The sequence below is a fragment of the Dasypus novemcinctus genome, chromosome 8, assembly GCF_030445035.2.
Source record: "Dasypus novemcinctus isolate mDasNov1 chromosome 8, mDasNov1.1.hap2, whole genome shotgun sequence".
Lineage (NCBI taxonomy): Eukaryota > Metazoa > Chordata > Mammalia > Cingulata > Dasypodidae > Dasypus > Dasypus novemcinctus.
The window spans coordinates 83,968,480-83,991,273 of NC_080680.1; the positions used below are offsets into that span (position 1 = coordinate 83,968,480).

Below are 22,794 nucleotides of genomic sequence, written 5' to 3' on the forward strand. Positions count from 1 at the left end.
GGCATTTGGGATAGTTGCTTTTGAATGGATCTCTGCCTTTTGGAAGAGTCATGTAATGGTTTCATTCTTAAAGCCAACTTTTCTTTAATGCCCTAACATGTCAGACTCTTCACCTCTAGTCATTTCTGAACAGTCATCAAGTGTTCAAAAGATTAATGTCTGAGTAGACCAGTACCTTTATTATTTTTTTTTATTTTTAACTTTAAATTTTTGGGGAGACTGCAAATGCAGTCCCCCACTACCACAAATTATGCAGACGAGTTTCCCACAGTTTCCCACATTTTGGGAAATTGCAGGGTCAGCACATTCAGAGTGCTGAGGTTAAGCCCCGCCATGGGAAAACCACCTTCGTGATCATGGTATCTCCCCTGCCAGATAAGTATGTATAACGATTACCCTTAAAGTTATAGATGATATTACTCGGAAGAAAATCTTCCTCTTCTTTTACTTTAGTTTTAATTTTTATCAAAGTAATATATGTGCATCATTATAAAAGTAAAATACTGGTAGAACAAGGTTGGGTAGGCCTGGAGCCATTTGAATTCGGACCCAAAAGTATATAAATCTTAAAGATTTATTTATTTATTTCTCTCCCCTTCCCCCGACCCTCCCACCCCGGTTGTCTGTTCTCTGTGTCTATTTTGCTGTGTCTTCTTTGCTTCTGTTGTTGTCAGCGGCACAGGAATGTTTTTCTTTTTCTGTTGCGTCGTCATCTTGTTGTCACCTCTCCGTGTGGGCAGCGCCATTCTTGAGCAGGCTGCACTTTCTTTTGCGCTGGGCAGCTTGCCTTACTGGGCGCACTCCTTGTGTGTGGGGCTCCCCTATGCGGGGACACCCCTGCGTGGCAGGGCACTCCTTGAGCGCATCAGCACTGCGCATGGGCCAGCTCCACATGGGTCAAGGAGGCCCGGGGTTTGAACCACGGACCTCCCATGTGGTAGATGGACGCCCTAACCACTTGGCCAAGTCCGCTTCCCATAAAGACAATTTTTGAGACAATCAGGGAAATATGAATGCAGACCAGAATGAAATATTAAGGAATTACTGTTAATTTTCTTAGGTGTAACAACAGCACTGTGATACTGTTAGAAGAAAAGTCTTTATGCATTAGAGAGACATACTGAAGTATGGAATTTCCTTAAAACAATCCCAGGAAAACAAAAACAAAACATGGGAATAGATGTAACAAGACTGGAAAATATACTAACTATTGAAGCTGGGTAATGGTTAAAAGTGGGCCCATTATATTCAGTACATTTAACATTTCCCATAATTTAAAAAGCTATTAAAAATGCAGGTATTTAGGTTTCTAACAGGGGAACCAGCGTGTGTGTGTGTTTAAATCTGGGAAGAGCTCAAGAAGTCCTTTTCATTAGGTAGCTATTAAGGCAAAGGACCCACCCGTTGTCCTGAACTCTGGATGAAGCTAAGGGTTAGCTGCAGAGGTTAGGTAAAGTGAGGAAGTGTCCCTGTCCCACACACACCTTTCTCAGATTTACAGGGACCATGGGCGCTTCTGGGAAGACAGGACTAGAACCTAGATAACTCTCCCTCTGAGGTTCAGTGTTAGTAGCATGGCTCAGAGTGGGAGTCGTCCAAACTGAGATCCACTGGCAGAGAGGACTCCAGTGGGTCCCTGCAGGAAAAGTCATCAAAAAGATGAAGAAGGAAGCAAGGCTAAGCAGGGGGCCCAGCATTCCTTGAGGGAAAGCTGCTTCTGGCTAAGGTCCCATCATCTTGGCAACAGCAGGGGGCATGGGGCATTCAAGGGGCCTGTCAGGCTCAGCAACTTCTCTTCTCCAAGGCAGGTACCCAGGACTGGTCCTTTCAGGCTGACTGTAAGCTACTGGGGTTCCTGACCTTATCATGGGAGAGAGCTTCCAGGAAGCACCCATCAATAAGATGGAGTTTGCCTGAGGCTCTTGGACTTGGGTATTAACATGACTTTATTTTGTTTATCATGCTACTGAAGAGACTTTTGGTCACACAAATTTCCCTGGTCTGCTGGACAGAGGAAGAGGGTAAAGGGCTTATCTCTTGTCTCAGGCTCCCTCTGCAAGGAAATAGGCATTACCACTCTGTAGGCCTGAGTGGTCTCCAGGGGTTGGCAAGCTTATACCCATCAAGGAACACATGCCTCTGTGCTTTAGACGGAAATCCACGAAACAACAGAGTATGATGCACAGTGAAATGCTCATGAACTCACCTATTTGGAAAAGCATGGGGTGAAAGAAGGCAGCAGGATTCACTGGGACTGGGGATCGGGGGTTAGTTCTGGCTGACCTCATGCTACATGACTGGAAGGGAGGGGCTGCAGGTCTGTTCTCCATCGTCCCAACTTGTCCACTCTGAGGTCAGTGAATGAATGAAAGCATGAACGAATGATGGTACCACAGAAGCTCTATGGTCCAAGGCAAGAGGAAACTCTCCTCTGGCTCCAACACTCCCAATGAGACATCAAGACTTCTAAGGAAAACTTATTTAATAAAGACAATTTCAGCTGGGCCTGGCCTTTGCCAAAGCTACTCCAAATGGATGGGATCCAAAACCAAGGACAGTTTTTGACCATCTGTTACTATGGACCAGGCTCTTCATATCATTCTTGCCACCTGAGCAGGAGACCCAAGACAAACCCAGACCCTCCCCAGCTGGACCAACTCAGCTGGCTCAGCCAGCAGGACCATGGGCTGGTTTATAGATGTGCCAAGCCAGGGCACAATCTTTGGGGAATGTACCCAATGAAACAGAGCCAGAGGGAAGCACCATGCATCAGGTCATGGCCAGGGCCAGAGATAGCTGTACCCACTGCTGGGACCCCAGCTATTCAGAGAGGGACCTCCCAAAGTCATTCTGCTATGGTGGATGGCACTATACACCCATGGCTCACCCTGGCTTCCACTTTAGGCCCAGGCACCTGCCTTGCTCAGGTAGGGAGGCCCAAATCTTGAGTTCAGGTCCCCATCACACATAGTCCAGAATCTCTGTCTCCATCTCGTTCTCACTCCCATCCGATGGCTTGAAGTCCTCTTCTTCTTCCTCCTCCTCCTCCTCCTCTTCTTCCTCCTCCTCTTCCTCCTCCTCCTCCTCTTCCCCATACTCGTACGTCAGCTGCTCTTTCCCACCATCAGCCTTGGCAGGGCTGGAGAAGAGAGCTGGGGCCAGGACACAAGGTCGTGTATGTAGTAATGCAGGGTTTCCTGAGCAGTCCCCAGGGCCCCTAGAACATGCCCCCAAGGGGTCTGGGGAGCCTGCTTAAAACAACAGGTGTCAGGGCTCAAGCCCTGGAGAAACTACTTGGAGATGTATAGGGTAGAACCTAGTAATCTCTAGTTTAAGAAGCACTTTAGGGGATTCTGAAGCAGACAGGTTTGAAAACCACTTCCTGTGGGAGAGCCATGAATGGGCTTCAAGGGCTCCATGACCCCCCAAAATACCTACACCATTTCTATGAAGGTATTTTTCTGGGTAGAGGATCTATACCCCTGACTGGACTCAAACTGGGGCTGTGTCCTAACCAAGGCTAAGAATTCCTGTTTTTGCCAGATGCACAGAGGTATGGCTAGCTCTGGGACTCCCCTGAGAGACAGGTCCTCCTGTTTTCCCTCCTCCCAGCCTCATAATACCCACAGCCCAGCAGCTGCTCACTGCTCTTTTCACTTCCCTTATCAGCACTATGCAATTCAGGGCAACAGGGACCACGGATCCCTTCTGTCCCTGCTTTTCCCCAGGGGAAGAAGACAAAGGCAGACTGTGCCCACATGCACCTGGAGGACGTGGGCTAGTGTCAGGGCAAAAAGTGGAGGCCCTGGCTCGAAACACCTGCTCTGCTCCAGTCCCTCTCTTCTGGGCCTCTGTCTACATTCTTAAGACAGGTCCTCATGCCATGACTCCCACCTCAGGAAGCCTAAGTTGACAGAACAAGTTGGCAGCTCAAGGGGATGTTGGCTCCTGGGCTGAGCTCACAAGGCTACCCTCGCAGCAGGGTCAGGGGTAAGATGGTCCCACCTGGGTGCAATTTCTCAGGGAATGGGTCCCAGGTTTCTGAAGCCTCCCTTTACCACAAGTAGTTCTCACCAGGCCTCTTGGAGCGAATGGTCTGCTGGATCATGAGAGACATGGCATCCCGCAGGGCGTCACCAGTCTTAGGGATACACCACCCATCCCGTTCCGTGCATGAATTCTCTGCTCCGTCATTGCAGTGAATGATCTTCTGCAACCTGAGGGCAGGGGAGAAGGGCTGAGATATGAAATTCCAGGGTGGGATCTGCTAATAGGTACCAGTAAATGGTCTTGGCAGACGTGGGGTAGAGTTTAGAAAACAACACTCAAAGAGAAGTCTATGGAGATGAATATGATTACGAAGAACATCTGTTCAAGCTTATATCCCCCAATGGGTCCTAACACTAGGTGGTCTCTGGATACAAAGATGGGGGTGTATACATGCACACTTTTCTGGTGAATATAGGTTCGTAGCATTCACCAGATTTTTAAGGAGTATTTCATACACTCTCTCACCTCCTTCACTTTCTTCCAACCCAAATCCATCACCATCCACCAATTTTTTAAAACATCACTATGAACAATTAAAAGTTCTTGGGATTCTGACTTAGAATCTTCTAGTAACATAGGGAGATTTCAGCTGAGGTTTAAGGCCCCTCCCCCTCCATGGCTGAGTTCTCCCTAGGAAGTCTATGAACTCCCCCAAAGTATATGCCACCTGCAGGGTATCTATACTTTTTTGTGGGGAAGTAGTTCATGAATGTCAGTCTCTCTAAGGGACCTGTGACTCAAAAAGGTTAAGAACTATTGGCCCAGGCCCTTTTGTGTCTGCAAAGGGGAAGTCAGCCCTGGGAAGAGTAGGATTTGCACCCCCAAATGCTCATGTGGCAACAGAGGAGATCAGGGCCAAAGTCAACAGCAAGAAATGCCTATGCCAAGCCCCAGTGCTGCTGCTTTTTACACAGAATTAACTGGCTGCTTAGCTGTACAATTCAAGGTAGACACTGGAAATTGCTCCTGAGGGCAGTAACAATTCAAACACAGCAGAATCTATCAGCAGCAGCCTAACTCCTAGATAGTTGCATCTTCTTGCTGAGAAATTAAAGCTGAGAAAATGAACACTTAGAAAACACATCAGTCCCTAGCACTACTCCCCATCCCACATTCCCCACCTCAGTGTCTGAGGGCTCTCTCGTATACGTACTCTTCCACATTCAAGTCGCATAACTGATAGAACATCTGTCGATAAGGTGGCAGGGCCCCATCCCGGAAGATATAGACGGAGTCCTGGGGAAAGGAGGGGTGAGAGACAGGCAAGGTAAGCAGATTTTCCTTTAAGGTGGGGTCGTGGGGAGATCCCCAATTGCAGGTTGTCCCAGGGGCCAGAGGTCAGTGAGAAGATACGGTGTAAACAAGCACCAATTCCCCCAGGAGATTCTGGGAGGGGCAGAAGAAGTAGCCAGAGTCCTCTGGAGCCACCAGGGGCTTTGAGACCGTCAAGTGTGGCAGGCTCTGGAGTTTATGGGATGGAGCTTGGCACTACTCTTATGCTGGGTTCCCCCTTCTGTGCCTTCCTGCAGCATCTGCCCTTTCATTTCTTGCCAACTTCTACTAATTGGTCATTGCATGTATACCTGCAAGCTGCCTTGACATATTTCTCCAGAGGAAAGTAGGGCCTAATGAGTATCAGTGTTCTCTTATCCCAACCCAGATAGGTAGTACTAGAGATAGGAATAACTGCCTAGAAATTAGAGTCCATGAAGAGAAGGAAGGTCACTCAAACAACGATCCAGTAGCTACTCAATTAGAAGAGAGCAAAGGTCTGAAAAACCTGGGAGAGTAGACACAGGACCTAGGATAAGACTGAAAGACAGAATGTCCATCCATGTTGCCTGTCTCTGCTCTTCCCTGTCCTCCTTCTGCTGCACTGACACTCTGTACCACCCAATATATTAGGCAGGTGCTTTCAGGGCAGGGGACAAGACTTGCTCTACCTCCCCTAGGACTTTGGGGCAGCTCACAGGAGCTCAAGTGTGGGGAAGGCCTTTGGAAACTGCCAACTACTGCCAGCAATTGTATTAATGAAAAGTGAACCCAGAGGGCACGGCCCTAGGTTCCTTGTCCACCACAGCACCACATGTCCAGCCCATAGCTGGGGTGCAGGTGGTCTGGTTTGGCTCTGCCCTCATGTATGTGCCAAATTCTGATCATCCAGTGATAACCACGTGCCTCATGGAGGGCCAGGCACATGAAGGGCGTCCACACAGTGCAGCTGGTGTCAGACCCTCTCTGTGGCTTGCCACCTCTTTGCATGGAGGGTCTCAGTACTTGCTGGCCCAGGTGGTTTGCACCTGAATTTTCACCCTCAGTTTTTGGTGATTGTTCCTGAAGGTAGAAGTGGTATACATAGGCACTGGATGGGCAGAGCTACCTTCCATCAAAGCCCCCCACCTGGTGTGATTCACAAGGTTCTCGGGGATGCACTGTGACACTGGGTGAACGGCCCTGTACAAAGGAGATGAACAACATCGGCTCTCCCTTTCCCGCCTCCCTCCCCAGCAGTTATCTCCCAGGGCTGAAGGGGCACCCACCTTGAGCTTGTACTTGTTGGAGGTCGATTTCCATGCACCAGCCACTCCTGACTGGTCCAGGCCCTCCTTCAGGTTATGCATGGTGACAAGTTGACCGGCTGCGAGGGGACAAGGGCACTTTGTTGGAATATGGCAGACTAGGGGGTGGAAGGTGTTCCTCCCCATTACCCTGCCTGCACCCCCCTGCCCGACCCCTCCCCTCCTCGCTGAGAGCTGGCCAGCAGGTTCCTGGAGGTACTTCCTTGGGAAGCCTCTCCTCCTCTGGCTATCCAGATGCTCCAGCTTCCTCGGTGTTACTGTGAGGTGAAATCACTCCTCCATCTGCAGGGTGGCCTTCTTCAAAACAATCTTGAGCCACTTACGTGTCTTCTTGACAGTGACGGGGAAGCTATAATTGTAGGCACTCCGTTTCGCCTTGACAGGCATGTCGTTGGAGGCATAACCTACATACGAGGGAGGTTGTGTCAAGTGCGAGTGGGCACAGAACCCTGATCTGACAAACAGCCTGGCTTCATGTTTGAGGTGGGGACAGTTCAGAAAGGGGATTCCAGGTTCCCATGCCACTGGGAGTAGCAGAAAGCCAGCACTTTCTAACACTTCACACCTCAGGCTGGGTGCTAGGGCTTTGTCTGCATTAATGTCCCACAGATGTAGGGACAGGAATCTATTAGATTCCTGGCACATATTACATGAGCCATAAGTAATTGTTAAATAAACGAATGAATGATTCAGAAAGGTTTTGTAACTTGTGCAAGGTCCCAGAGCTGGTCAATGGTTGAGCCAGGACTAAATAAAGTTTGGATCTTAATTTCTATGCTACTTTGTAGCCAACAGATTCTCAACATGAGAGAAAAAGATTTTTTTATTCTCACTATATGGATATATTCCTACTACAAAAGAGAATGCCAGAAACTGAAAGATAATGAAAGAGATAGAAAGCAAAGGTTTTAGTGATGTTTACCATATTTCATTCCACAACGGATTCGGAAATCAAGGACTTGATAAATCTTGGCACCTGGGTTTTTTCGGGGGTCGTACCCATATCGAATCCACAGGCTTCTCCAGGGGCCTGTTATCTGGAGATAAAGTGGGGTCAAGGACATGGCATCCTGAGGTGTCCCTGGTGAACATCTACCAATCCCTGGCTTCCTCAAAGACATAGGCCCAGGTCCCATAGTGGTCAGGTGGAGGCAGAACCCCACAGAGAGGTCAAGTACCCCAAGAGTAACAAAGCCCTAGAATCACACCCAGCTCGGCCACGTGCAGATTCTGTCACCTCAAACAGGTTGCTGGACCTTTCCAGACCTTGGGTTTCCCATCAAATGGCGATGATAACAGCACCTATTCTCATAGTTTTTGTGAGGTTTAACTGAGATAATGCCAGCGGTCTTTTCCATGGCACCTAGCACACAATAAATGCTTGATAAATCATTTGACTATGTTCTGCCCCGAAATGCTACTCCTTTTTTCTTTTTTTTTTAAGATTTAATTTATTTCTCCCCCTCTTTGTTGTTTGCACTTGCTGTTCACCCTCTGTGTCCACTAACTGCATGCTAGTTTTTCCGTTTTTTAGGAGGCACTGGGAACCAAACCCGGGACCCTCCATGTGGGAGGGAGGTACCCAATGGCTTGAGCTATCTCCACTCCCCAAAGGACTCCTAAAGTCCTGTCTTTCTATCTAGAAAGCCATTGCTAAAAGGCAGATGTTGGCTGTCTGGAGTCTGACAGGACAAGAGGGATCTCCAAAGTGACAAGCCTTTCTTGTGCCCCACCACCTGTCATCGTCCCTCACGTACACATCTATGCTGGCCTCCCTAACACTCCAGTGAAGGGACCTAAGGCACACAGGATCCCTGTCCTACCAGCAACTTAGGGAACTTCAGTAACGACACACCTATCCCCGAGCCCTTGGACAGAATCAAAGGTGGATCTGTGCCTTCCCCACCCTCCAAACCTTTACCCACTGGGCACTATGGTTAGGGGTCCAGGTTCTAAACCCAGACAGGCCAGAGTCACTGTGTGGCTCTGTCACCCACTACTGTAGAACCCTGGAAAATCACATCACCTCTCTAAACCTAGGATTTTCCTCAGATACAAAAAGAATCCTGTCACCACCTTCCCAGAGAGGAATAGAGGAGATGATGTAGAGACATACCACAGAGATACTGTGGCTTCAGTTCCAGACCACCACAGTATAGCAAGTATCACAAGAAAGCAAGTCACACAAATTTTTGGGTTTCTCAGTGCATATTGAAGTTGTGTTTATACTATACTGTAGTCTATTAAGTGTACAATAAGTTAGTGTCTGAAGAAAAGATGTGTAAGACAATTAAAATGTGACACAGAGACACAAAGTAAGCACATGCTGTTGGAAAAATGGTGCTAATAGACTTGTTTGATACAGGGTTGCACAAAGCTTCAATTTGTAAAAATCACAATATCTGCAAATATAGTGTTTAACCCAAGGCCTAATTCTTAGGAAGTTCTCAATATAAGGCCATTAAAAGCATATAATCCTTTTACTTAAAAGTCAGGTAATACATCTTAATCCTAAAATCATCCAATTATGGCCAAGTGTGTTACTGAGGAGGTGGTAGAAAGAGTACTGAAACTTTTCCAAAAGCACACAGGGAGGTGAAAATCTTACTAGTTTTAAAAAGCCATCTCATGGGGTGCTAGGACAGAGAACCACCTGCTCTTGCTGTCACTGTTAGACGTCACATCAGTGATCAAGGACAATCTGGGTGGAAGCCAAGGTAGGAGGGGTAGGCTGACACTCACCATATAATAGGCCAAAAAGGGAAGCAGGACCTTGAGCTTGTCAGGGTGGACGCTGATGTTGGCCTTGACGGCATTACGTGACCAGATTGGACGGATGTCAAACAGCTGGGGAGGGTCAAGGACAGAGGCTAAGATGAGAACATGCTGCTATGCCCCCTGCCCAGGCTCCCCAGCATGATGTGGGCCCATGTGGGCAATTTCAGAAGAGGAATGGCCTGAACAACCTACTCCCTAGGCTTCTGCAGGGATGAATCGCTCCATAGCTGTGGCACTTAGTCACTCACCACTTCACTCAGAAACAGGGACTGCATTCTCAGGATGTGTCAGTTGCAGCTGCCAGGGTCTAGTGAAATGACCACAGGGGACAAGGCCCTTGTCCTCGTGCAGCTCCTAGTCCAGCATGGGAGGCAGATAGTCAGAGGAGCTAGAGCAGGGCCTCAGAGGGAAGTGGTGGAGCTCTGGGAGCTTTGGGAGCCCAAGCAGCCCCCAACCTAGGGGGCAGGATGCCTGAGCCGGCCTTGCCCAGGGCAAAAGGCGCAGTGTGGCTAGAGAGCAGACGGCTGGTGCAGAAAGGGCATTATGAGCCATGTTTGGAATGCAGACTATGTCCAGAGGATAATGAGGAGCCATGGACAGTGGGGTTTTATTGCTTTTGTTTTTTTTTCAACTGGGAGTGATTGCTAGAAATTAAATAAAGTATCCACACAGAATTTCTGCAAAATAAAAGCCTTTCTAAGGGAATAGTTTTAAACTTCAACTTAACATCATAAGGGTCCTATGCCTCAGTTAGCCAGTGATTTGCTCAGGCCTGTGGGAGACACAAAGAAGAGAGGACCCGCCCGTCCCCCCTCAAACCCAGTCTTCACAGAACCTGCAAGCCAGAGAAGGCAGAATGCTGCTTCTTTCCCAGGGCAGTGCAGATGGACAGAGTTCCAACTTGAAGAGGGAAGATAGTGCCAGGGAGTGGCCCACAGCAGATGCTCCCTTTGGTTAGTTGGAATGAATGAATGGGTAAATGAAATGAAAACTTACTGGACTCCAGAGCTCCAAATTTAAGTTGCATTTGGACAATACACCAACTTTTTCACCATCCCAAAGGGACCTCTTAAAAAATCTAAGAAGTGTTTTCAATCTCAGGAATGCAGAGCTTAATTTCACATGGCTTTTAGACATGACATCTGGGTGTAAAAATTTCCCACGTACTAAATTAACCCAGTTTAAAAAAAGTAAGCACAGCCAATCCATGTTGATGTAGGTTTGACAGGGAACAGCTGAGTAAATATGAGGTGGCCAGAGGCTGGATACCCGTGGGTGGGCAGGATAGAGAGGGTGGGCAGGATGGGGGGGGGGCTCACCTTTCTCAGTTCCTCCTCTGCTTTCCGGTCCACAGGGTTGGTACAGACTCTCTTCCACGTCTGGACTGCAGCCTCCAGCGGCTGCACAGGCACCTCATCCTCCTCAAAATTGACAAAGATGGCATTGTGGGGGCGCCGGGCCCTGCTCAGGCCAATCAGGTTCTCGCCTGAGATGGTGGGGTTGTTGTAGCCTTCCCTGGGGACAGAGAGAGCCAGTGAGGGCTGGAGCACAGAGGATGACCACAAGTGCAGGCCTGGCCAGAGCAGACTGGAGCCCACCAAGCCTGACACACCAGGGACCTGTCTTTGTGTGCCTTTTCCTGACAATCTGGATTAGGGAAAGGATCTCAGAGCTGACTGCCAAAGGCAGGAGCCTACATTCTCAGGCTGATGACCAGGCAGGAGAACAGGGCAGTGACTACCAATGGTGGGCTCAGAGAAGCTCTGGAGCCTGCAGCTCTGAAGCTGGGCAAGGCCAAAAGTTCCCATCTAGATCTGGATGAACCACAGAATCTACCCCCTTCACCCCTCACCCCCTCACAGAGGCTGGGGTATGGGGAAGCACATCCTAAGATAAGGCTGGTGGCCTTACAATGGCATCAGATCATGCACAGTACTGTCCAGCTAGTGAAAACTGGAGACAGTTTAAATGCCCATCGGCCAGGAAATGATGAAATCAATTACGGCACAGCCACAAAACAGAAGATGGTCAGCTGTCAAAATGGACAATGACAATAAGGTCTAAGCTTCCTAACACTTAACTTGTACATGAGTCACTTATTTAACCTTCAAAATCATCCCATAAGGAAGAACTATTTTACAATGAAGTAACTGAGGACACTGGGATTAGGAAATCTACCCAAATTCAAAGAGGTAGGAAGCTGAAGAGCTGAGATTCCAACTCAGGGAGTTTGGCTGCAGAGTCCACATTCTTAACCACCCACCCACCCTGCTACCTGTCAAACACACAACATCAAGTCTTTGGTCTGGGAGCATCTTGACAACATGTAAGTGACTAAATGAACAAAAGACATTACCAATGGTATCGTCATAAAAGAGAGATCTATTAACTTTAAAAAAAAGATAATTAAAAAAAAATCTCTGGAAAAGGTTAAATAAATAAATAAAAAGCAAGGGTTCTAAATTCAGGCATTCTCAGATCTATCTCTCTGTGTTAGCACAAAACCCACCTAGGAGAATGTTTTCCAAAATACACATAGTGGTTACCTCTTCATGGTGGGATTTCAGAAACACCAAATTATATAAAAGCAGAGAAAAATATATTAAAACAAAACATTACCTCATTAGCAGCTTCAATAAGTTTCATCACAGAGCTAATCTTGTTTTATGTATATCCTGCCCCAAACCCACTGAATTATTTTCAAGTATATTTTAAAGTATATCCTGGACATCATACAATTATGTACAGGTGATTATTATATGACTTTTAATGTGTTTCCATTTTGCCTTAATTTCCCACAAGTACACACCATCTTCACATTTAGAACAACAAAGTGATTTTCACATTGAAAAACAAAAAGATGGGATCAAGTCTGTGTCTTTGCTTTTATGCAAATCCACGAGAAACCATCCTGGAGAGGTTGTTTCAATAACCACCTCTCCCAAATCCCAGACAACCCCACGCAGGAAAGCCCCTAGTGACTTGCTTCAGGGCCAAGCAGCCCATCTGTGTAGAGCAGCAGAAGGGAGCTGGGCAGCCTGCCTGTGCCTGGCATTGTGGTTTCAGGGTCCTGGGGCTCCCTCCACTGGCCCCCTGCCCACTGCCACAGCTTTGGGCTTCAGACATCTGTGTGCAGTCACCATGATTCTAAAGTGCACAGAGAACTGGCAGGTGGTGAGGGGAGCCGACTGCAAAGTCAGCGGGACCACCCTGGAGGGTTCACCTGAGGAGTAGGAGGGGCTGAACTGCCTTAAGGAGGGATGTGACCAGGCCAGCCTCCCAGTCTTTCCTCTGCCCACCCAGCCTGTGGATCCAGCACTGATAGCATTGCTTTTTAATATAAAAAAAAAGAACGAACAACTTAAACTGTGTGTATAGTTTCAAACAATGATACAAAATAAAATGCTACTTTATCCTTTTAAAAACTTTTTCAGATACTCTCCCCCAAAAGATAGTAAGGAGTCCCAGCGACCCGCAAGTTAATTAAAAGCGGGTTTTCACAGGTGTGGAAGGAGGAAATCCAGATGCAGGGGACACAGAGGCAGGTCCAGTGAGGCAGCGGCCAAGCCTAGATAGACCTTGCCTTGTACTTCTGTACCCAGGAAGGCCAGCAAAGCAGAAAAATCAATAGCAGCCCTGGGAGAAAAGGCAGGTTCTTTCCACATGCTGGAAAATTGATAAATCAAATGGGGAGGAAAGAGGGGCCTGTGTGCCCAAGGGCAGCCCGGCCCTCCTACCTCATTTTCACCCCAGAGGCTTGGGAATAGCTGCCAGCTGGCCCTATGGGGAAGAGAAGTGTCTCACACCCTGCCATCTAGTGCCAGAAACCAGCAGGGCAGAAGGATGCTCTAGTTTCTTTGATACATTTTTGTCTGTTTCTGACAAAAGGAATTTGCTTGTGGGGGTGGGGGTGAGGGTGGGGTGGGCAGGGGTGGGGGGAACTGAATGAAAACATTTCAGAAACACATAGCTTTATCAGAAGCAGAGTGGGCATCACCATCCCCAAATTCTCAAGATTGAGGAATCAACAAATATAAGGAAGGGGTGCAACTATGGACTAAAGTAGACTTACAATTATTCTAGTAATGGAAGAACTTGTAACACTGAAATAAAGGCAGGGGTCGCCAGTGGTTCTGAGGGGAGGGAGAGGGAAGAATAGATGTAACATGGGGCATTTTGGGGACATTGGAATTGTTCTGCATAACATTGCAATGACAGGCACGGGCTGTTACATATTTTGTCAAAACCTATAAAATTATGTGGTGCAAAGTATAAACCATCATGTAAACTATAGACCATGGTTAGGAGCGACACTTTAATATGTGTTCATCAATTGTAACAAATGTACCACGCTTAGGGAAGATGTTAATGGGAAATTCAATGCCAAAGGAATCATTCCATGTGCAGACACAGGGAGGTGATAGGACCTGATTCTTCTCAGGTATACATTTCTATAAAGTTTGTTTTTTATTTAAAGCAATTTTACTGAGGTATATTCACATACCATAAATCCTTCCAAAGTGTACAACAAAGTGTATAATCATAAAGTTATATATTCATCACCACTATCAATTTTAGAATATTTTCATTTCTCAAAAAAAAAAACCCCTCCCCACCCAAGTCTTAGCAGTCACCTCTCACTCCCTTTGTCCTTCTCCAGCCATAATCCATAGTTGCTTTCAGTGTAGTTTTGTCTATATACCACTATTATTATTTACATCTTATAAGAGTGATATACATTTGTTCTAATTCACGGCTTATATTTGTACTATCACACTCACTGTCCACAACAGGGTTCATCATGTTATACAGTCCCATGTTTCATCCCCTAGCTTTCTTTCTAGTGACAAACCCAACCCTAAATTTTTCCTTTCAATCACAATTACACCTAGGTATCGGCACTGTTAACTACACTCACAATATTATGCTACCATCACCTCTATCCATTTCTAAACACTTATAATCAACCTTCTTACAAACTCTGCACAAATTAAGCACCAGCCCCCATTCTCTACCCTTGTTCTATCTTCCAGCGACCTACATTCTAGATATTAACACCGTGTGTTTGTTCATTATATTTAGTTCATAATAGTGAGATCATACAATATTTTCCTTTTGTGTCTAACTTATTTTCACCCAACATCATGTCCTCAAGGTTCATCCACATTGTCACATGCATCACCTATAAAGTTTTTATTTTTTCCCTAACAAGCATAATTTACTCTTGCAATCAGAAAAACAAAAAAGGAGAAAGAGGGAATGTTGTAGATTAAACAGACCTGAGCGACAGCCATCAAAAGCACCCTGTAGCCCTTGTTTGGCTCCTGAATCATTTTTGAGACAAATGGGGAAAACTGAACAAGTATCAGGTACTGGATGGTTATTAAGGAACATTTGTAATTTTGTTCAGTATGCTAATAGTATCACATTTTGGTAAAATAAAAGTCTGTTAGACATATACACTAATACATTTCTCACTGAGGTCCTATGATGTTGCACGGGGAGAATCAGGAAAGAAGAAACAAAACAGCAGAAAACTGCTAATTATTGAAGCTGGTGATGGGTACCTGGGGGTCTAGTAAACAATTCTATTTTGTCTATGTTTGAAACTTGCCATAATGCAAGTTTTTTTTTTTTTTTAAGTATAGAATAAACCTTGTCCTTAGGATAAATCTAAGCCCTTTTCCAGGGGCTAAAAGACACTTACTTCTACCACCCTCCCCATGCCCACTGTGCTCCAGGGGTACGAGCCTTTCTGCTGTTCTCTGAACATGCCAGACACACTTCCATCTCAAGTCCTTTGCATGTGCCAATCCCCTGACCTGGAATGTTCTCCCTCAGATCTTTACCTGCCTGACTCTGTCATCATTCAGGTGTCAGTTTCAAATATCACCTCCTCAGAGGCCCCTCCCTGACACCACTAAGCCCCAGTCGTGCTTGCTGTCCCATGGCACTCCTTTGGACACGACGCACTGATCTGCTTACTTGTGTTCTGTCCACTCCCAACTCCCAGCCCCAGACCAGCAACTTCTCTGTTGCACTGTCTATCCATGCTGGGCTCCAGGGAGTGCCCTAGGCCATGAAGTACTAGTGAAGGCAATATTTAGATAGGAAAGAAGTTCCCATCCTCCCACCTCTCCAGAGAGAAATGTTCAGGGCCTAACATTCCAGGTTTTTGTAGACATCTATTATCACACTACAATTTCTTTTTATACCATTGCATTTGCTTGAAAACCTGCCTGAGTCATAGGACAAGGAATCATGGATACATCCTATGTCAGTACATAAAGTTGACTCCCTTAAAGGCTGAAGAGTCAACCTTGTTCATGGTGCCCATTCCCGTAGGATGCCTGTCTCTCTACACCTTAGGTAAGTGCTTTTGGGGATGGGTCTTCAAGTCCAAAGGAGATATCCCCAATTCATTCTCAGTAGTATGGGGAAAGATCTGAGCAAGGCCACCAAGGAAAGGCAAAAGGCCTTGGCCTGGCTCCTGAAGTGTCTAGTCAGGACCCCTTATCACCAGCTGCTCTGCTTCTGGAAGCACTGGGCTAAACATGGGGTTGCTGGGGCTGTGGGCTTGAGAAGAGCTGGCAGTCCCTGGCCAGTCAGAAGGGAAACAGTCCACGGCCACCCAAGTCAGCAGGCCTGTAATTCACCATATTTTTGGAAGCTAAAAACATGCTACAGTAAAATTCCTCAACAAAGATCACCTCTTATGGACCATTTTTCAAAACTTTTTTCCTTTTGTTTATTTTTACTCATTCACTCAGTCCACAAATACTGGCTGAGGACCTCTCCCATGCCAGGCCTTGTTCTAGGTTTAGAGCTATGGCAGAGAACAAGAGACCTTCAGGGAGAATACATTAAAATTTAAGACATTTTCTATTTTTGTCTTTTTATGTGTAATTTGAGAAAAGCAAACAAAAGTAAAGACAGTGTGGTATTGAGCAATGAGTAAGTCCTGCAGAGTTGGACCTGGATTCATGTACTGGCTTATGTGACCTGGGTCAGTTACTTAACCCAGGTCTTGGCTTCCTCATTTATAAAATGGGGATGGATGTAGAGTCACTGTAAGGACTGGCATAAAATGTATGTGCAGCATTTCTCTTACAGGAATGTGGAAGGGGTAGATGTTATTATTATCAAGTTAGGTATTTTCAAATTAATTTTTTCATTTTTTTCACACCATTGGGTCTTGGGCTTTACTCAAAGAACCCCTATTTCCTCATGTGTATGTGTAGCTGGAATCCAATGCAAAACCAACTTTTGACAATGTCCAGGTCTGCTTTTCTAACAGCCCTTGGGATCTCTAATTATTTCACAATTATATAAATTAAATAATTCATTTCATTTTTTTAAAAAAGGCAAACCCTTGCCTATGGCCTTGTTAGGTAAGCATATTCTGGGGAAGGGGGGGTGGGGAGATGAGTTATGATACACATATACCTGGCTTTTCACAAACCTTAATGTGGAAGAAATCCACCATTTATTCAAGAGATATCAAGAGCCTGTCCTCACAGAGCTAATGCTCTAGAGGACAACACAGGTCATAAAGAAGCACACAACAGGGAAACGGACTTTGGCCCAGTGGTTAGGGCGTCCATCTACCATATGGGAGGTCCGCGGTTCAAACCCCGGGCCTCCTTGACCCATGTGGAGCTGGCCATGCGCAGTGCTGATGCGCGCAAGGAGTGCCGTGCCACGCAAGGGTGTCCCCCGCGTGGGGGAGCCCCACGCGCAAGGAGTGCGCCCGTGAGGAGAGCCGCCCAGCGTGAAAAGAAAGAGCAGCCTGCCCAGGAATGGCGCCGCCCACACTTCCCGTGCCGCTGACGACAACAGAAGCGGGTGCCGCTGATGACAACAGAAGCGGACAAAGAAACAAGACGCAGCAAACAGACACCAAGAACAGACAACCAGGGGAGGGGGGGAAATTAAATAAAATAAATAAATCTTTAAAAAAAAAAAAAAAAAAGAAGCACACAACAAACAAGCAAGATTTGTTCACAGTCACAACCACTTTGAGGGAAATGGCACCAAGAGATGGGTCTGGGTTTGGGTGGTTCTCTGCAGCAACCTCCGGCTACATGGAGGCAAACCAAGAGATGGCAAAGAGCTGGGATGAACTGGGGCTGAAGTTGTGCAAGTGTGTGTGGCAGAGGAAGAGGGGGCAGAGGGATTGTAAAGATGTCATGCAATCTCTCCCAGGGGACAGAGGGGACCCTAAGGCCAGGAGGGGCAGAGGAGGTAGGCAAGTGCTGGATCCAAGAACACATGCTATGAGATCACTTGGCATGGGACCCCCAAGAGAGGAAAGGGGTCCATGTGGGAGGTTCAAGTAACATTTCTTCGTTGGTCTCATTATAGTAAGGCTAGAGAGCAGCTGGTCAGCAGTGACCAGAGGATTATGGCAAAGTGACCATTTCTGCAGCCAGGTTCTCTGTACTTTAAAGGGCATAGGAATGAAGCCAAGTTTGTTTTCACATCGACCACCAATTGCTGAGGGTTTTTTCTCTACTCAGTTGTGTTCTGAAAACTTTGCATGCTTTATTTTATTTAATCCTAATATCCCTGTTGGGTAGGTAGAATTGCTAATGCATTTTTAAAGACAGGGAAACTGAGGCGAAAAAAGGCTAAGTGGTGTGCTGGAGGCCTCCCAACTTGTAAGTAGTAGAGTCAAGCCTCAGACTGGACCCTCCAACTCCAGGGCCCTTGCTCTGAGCCCCGACACTGTAATGTGAAGTAGGAGGGCCTTACCGGTGCTGTGTCTCTGGTCGATAGAAGTAGTCCACTGGGGTATCCAACCGGGAGAAGATAGGCGGTGGGATGTAGAGCGGCAGCTCCTGGTTGAAGAAATCTTCCTTCTCAGGCTTAAGCATGAGCAGTTTGTCATACATTGAAGTGTGCCTGCCACCTGCTTCAGTGTGCACAGCCAAGTACTGGAAGTCAGACATTCCTAGAAAGAGAGGCAGATAGATGGTACTTGCCATAGCCAGGGAAAGCCACATTTTAGAGACACTATCCAGGAATTGGCAAATACCACACATAAAGCCCCACATTCCTTTGGGAGGGTGCTGAGCAAGTGGGTGTGGTCGATTATGCCAGGGCACTCAAGGGCAGGAGCTGAAACACTACCTTCAGAAATGCTTCTGAAAACATGGCTCATGCCCTTCTAAGCAACTTAATCTTTTGGGGGAGGTACATGATACGTGAACATAAAGTCTCGGTCAGTACTTCTCAAAATGTAATGTGTATATGATCAGACGCAGAGAGGCTGCATTTCTAACAAGCACCCAGGTGAGACTGAAGCTGCTGGTCCAGGTAGTGAGGTAGTGAGATGCTAGCTCAATTGGAGAGTTAAAAATATGAAGTACAACATTTTACGAATCACTTGGAAACCCCTGTACTGGGAAAGAGTCCTCTTTCGTGATTACCACCTTCCACCAGAACAAATGACATTCAAAATGTTCAGCCTCATGTGACCACAGGTCCTTTTGTTTCCATTTTCTTCTCCCCTCTCTTCTCTATTTCCCCTTTCCAATCTTTATTGTATTTATATTGTCTTAGAACTGTCAGTGGCCACCACAGACAATTCTAAGACTTGTTACTAATTTTTCAAGTGCCTCTCATGTGCCCAGGCCCAGCCCTTTAATGGGCATCATTTCAATGAATCTTCCTGAGGACCTAATGAACTCAGGGCTCCTTGGCCCCTACCAAACACATACACACTCAAGGAGATTGAGGCAGAGAGAAGCTACATTTCCTGTCCAAAGAAATAGGCAGAGCTCAGGTAGGTACAACTCCAAAAAGCCTATGCTCTTTCACATGTCCCCCAGTACCCCTCACTACCCCGCCCCACCTTATTGCCTCCTTACTAGGGCTCTCTGTAGGTAACAAACTCAACTGAGGACCCCACAGGAGACATCCAGTCTGCTAAGCGTTCCAAGGACAATAGGTCCCAAGGAGCAGAGGTGATCTTGGAAGGCTTCGAAGGGGAGACAAGATCAGCAGCTGTCAAACCCAAGAGAAGGTGTCTAAGAAACAGGTGTTGAAAATTAGAGGTTTGCTAACCAGTTTTTTTTTAATGAAATTTATTTATTTATTTACACTTTTTAAATTAAAGTTAATAGATCACAAAGAATGCCAACTAGTTTTATTTGGCCCCTCACAACAGTTTTATTACAAATTTGGAGATGTCCGACAGAACTCTAGATTTCTAGTTTCTCCTAAGAACTAAGAAGATTGGATGTCAATAAGCCCAAGTCCCCGTGGGAACTGATTGCCTGGAGGGAGGAGAGGCTGCCTCCTGGATGAGGCCTGTGCTCTGCAGTTCCACACAGCCCTTGCCCCTTACCACCTGGGCATATCCCAGCCTGCTTCACTCGTGGTGATGATCTGCCCAACTCCTGCAGGCAGCTGGGACAAGAGACCCTGAAATAAACAGATGTAGCAAGAATAGATTGCACAGTTACCCTGAAATTTGTAAATAGTGGAGATGATGCCGAGGATCTCTATCTCAAAGGTGACCTTGGAGGAGGTCTCAGCCCCAGGTACCCCTTTTTGTTGCCTTGTCCTTCTTCTGATCCGGAGCAGCAGGCTGCTGGTACTGAAGCGGTTAGCACATACAGGATGGCAGTAGGGGTCCTTAGGCCGGAAATACAGTTCCAGCCTCTTGGTGGGGTCTGCGTAGATCTATGGTAAGAGGCCAAAGAAGATGGGAGTGAAGCAGTGACATGATAAGAGCCTGGCAGGGAGCTGCTCCTCTCTTAGCAAAAATCTCATCATGATACAGGTAACCCAGGAAGCACCAGAAGGCTCATGTTTTATTCTGAGCTCTTACTTCCCAAAGACCCCTTTTTAAAATTCTTTTTCCTTTTTTTAAAATAAATCCAAGTATCTAAGTGGAGAAAATGAGGACAAATAGTCTTTTCCTTTGAAGAGGTTCAATTGGCTATAATAACCACCAAAGTAAAAGCTACCACTTAGCAAGTACCTATTCAATGTGGGGCATTATGTGACTTCTCTAGCAATGCTTCATGGGAGGTATTATTTATTACCCTTGCATTTACCTTTGAGACAACTGATGTTTGGCAGGGGTGGGGGATTGGGGAGGTGAATGACTTAGCCAAAGCTACCTACTCTAGGAACTACCCACCCCAAAGGGTCTTGGTATTCAGTCTCATATGCAAATGTTTCAAGGTCCAAAGATTAAAAGAATCAGTAGTAATCACTTTGTCTCTGACTAGCTGTTACCTATCCTCCCCATGCCTTGGTTCCTTCCCCTTAAAATAGAGAGATGAACAGTACAGATCTCACAGCATCATTACAATGATTAATGGAAGTATGGGTGAAATACTTAGCTTGGTGCCTTGTGGTAAACATTTGACACATGTCACGTATATTATGAATGAATGCCTGTCCTATACCAGGTAAGAGGGACTCATCGAGCCTCAGATGCCTGTGTATAAAAGCACCAACCACATGCACTGCAACAATATCATCTATTTGCTAGTCTGCTGGCTCCCCAATACCCAGGACAGGGACTGACCCTTAGTAGGTATTGCAGAAATATCTAGTGAATGAATGATGGTTAAAAGGAACCCCAAACCCCAGAAATCCCCTTCTCACATCTCTGAGCTCTGCTAGGTGGGAATAACCGCAGACACGGGCCTAGCACAGAGGAGGCACTCAGAAAACAGTGGAATGAATGAATGACCAGGTTCCCTTCCCAAAGGACTCACACTGTAGCTGGGTACAGATAGCCTTGGGGTTAGGGAGAATAAGGGTCTTGTCAAGGGCACAAGGTATGCGACTAAGTCAGCATTAAAAGAACAAAACACAAGGGGCTGGGGTTCTCCTGGCATCCTGTGCTTAATGATGAGCACAAGGCTCTTCAATGTGCATAAAGGATAAGGAAGTTCAGACTCTATAACCAGGCATGCACGAGTTCAAATTCTCATTCTATCATGTATGGTCTGTGTGGCGTAACCATTATTACCTGTTTATTTATCTGGGAAAAAAAAGTGGGGGGGAGGTAGGGGGATAATAAGGGTACCTAACTTACAAGATTGTTGTGAAGACCCAATCAGGCATTTGACAAATACTTATGTAGTGAGGCACTGTTAGGGATGTTAGGAGTACAGTAGCGTACCAAACAGACAAGATCCTTGTTCTCGCGGTGTTTAGTCACAGGGGCAAGGAGCCGAGACAGACAATATGTTAAAACTTAATTTCAGATTGGAATTAACAGGATGAGCAGGCAGGTATTAACTGCTAGAGGCCACATTAGGGTAGCCAGGCAAGTCTCTCTGAAAAAAGAGACCTGTCAAGATTTGGTACATAAAAAGTACTTATACAGACCCTGGCGCAATGTAAGAGCTCATCCCAGCCCCCTTACTTGCTGTGTGATCTTGAACAAGCCGCCTCGATTTCCTGGTAAAATATGGATAATAGCAGTTCCTACCGGGTAGGGTTCTAACAAGGACCAAAAGTAAACAAACTACATCCTCACCAGGCTCAGAATAAGATTACTACTCTTAATCCTAACTAACGTAACACCCGGCCCTCTCTCAGGTAGGTCAATGGCCTTAATGACCCGGTGCCTCAGGTTTCTAGTCCGTGGAAGGAGAACAAGACATCCCAGGGCACTCGGCCGAGCTGCAATGGAGCTGCGTTCAAGGCAGGGTGCGCTTCGTAGGTGAGAATGGAATGGAAAATATCCCCCCTACAGCTTCCCCCACTGCGCTCCCAGGGAAATAGCGGCCCTTTCCCGGTAGTCCGGGAAGGCAAAGCCTCGCCCACTGGCTGCTCAGGGCCCGCCTAGTTCTCTGTTGCCGAGGAAACCACACCCCCTCCCCGCGGTCCCTACCCTGCAGCCGCAGTTCCGCAACTCCGTTTCTCCCCCATGCTTCCGAAGCCTCCCAGTTCCTTACCCGGGAAACGCCTTCCTCACCGCCCAGAGTCGGCAGCATTTTGGACACATCGCGCACCACGCCCGGGTACTCCACGCACACCATGCGCCGCTCCCGCCGCAGCTCCACCGGGACAGCGGCTCCCAGCCCCGCCTCCGCCGCCATCCCTGACAGTCTGGCCGAGCCCGCCGCGGCCCTTGGCTCCGCGCTCTCCACGGTCTCACTAAAGTGGTTCCGTGAGGGAATCGTTCCGGGCTCCCACACCGCTCGCGTATCCCTAAACCTCCGGGTTCCGCCACCCCCGAAAATCTCGAGAGAACAGACGCCCGAGGGACGCCGTCAGGGCTTTGGGCAAAACAACCGTGGCGGCCTCAACTGTTTAAAATAAAGAGGGTTAGCCCGAGGCGCGTGGCAAGGGCTTGTCTCCAACACCAGCGTACGAGGGACGGGTAGGATTGTAAATCACCATCCCCGCCCAC

The 22,794-nt window shown here is 47.0% G+C and overlaps 1 protein-coding gene and 1 non-coding gene across 3 annotated transcripts; both read right to left on the minus strand.

Moving 5' to 3' along the window:
- Positions 1-212: 212 nt before the first annotated feature.
- Positions 213-383, minus strand: LOC111759854 (U1 spliceosomal RNA). Its single transcript, XR_002793715.2, has one exon. It is a non-coding gene; the product is annotated as a U1 spliceosomal RNA (small nuclear RNA).
- Positions 384-2,464: 2,081 nt separating this feature from the next.
- Positions 2,465-22,794, minus strand: GTF3C5 (general transcription factor IIIC subunit 5). Of its 2 annotated transcripts, none has more exons than XM_004476002.4 (11): positions 22,337-22,794; positions 19,877-20,096; positions 18,162-18,360; positions 10,727-10,922; positions 9,372-9,476; positions 7,552-7,666; positions 6,953-7,033; positions 6,591-6,688; positions 5,204-5,286; positions 4,075-4,217; positions 2,465-3,152 (listed from the first exon to the last, which is right to left on the minus strand). In XM_004476002.4, the coding sequence occupies exons 1-11, from the start codon at positions 22,478-22,480 to the stop codon at positions 2,962-2,964; spliced, it is 1,575 nt and encodes a 524-aa protein (XP_004476059.4). In that variant the 5' UTR covers positions 22,481-22,794; the 3' UTR covers positions 2,465-2,961. The 2 variants fall into 2 exon arrangements, with proteins under 2 accessions (XP_004476059.4, XP_058158115.1); XM_058302132.2 differs by having other exon boundaries at positions 22,357-22,506.

Bases quoted from the DNA above. Each gene is read 5' to 3' on its own strand.
- GTF3C5 (XM_004476002.4), bottom strand. From the start codon at position 22,480: ATGGCGGCGGAGGCGGGGCTGGGAGCCGCTGTCCCGGTGGAGCTGCGG. The intron at 20,097-22,336 runs GTAAGGAACTGG...CTCTTACCATAG, and splicing joins GTGAGGAAGGCGTTTCCCGG to ATCTACGCAGACCCCACCAA. The intron at 4,218-5,203 runs GTACGTATACGA...CCCTGCCCTCAG, and splicing joins TGCGACTTGAATGTGGAAGA to GTTGCAGAAGATCATTCACT.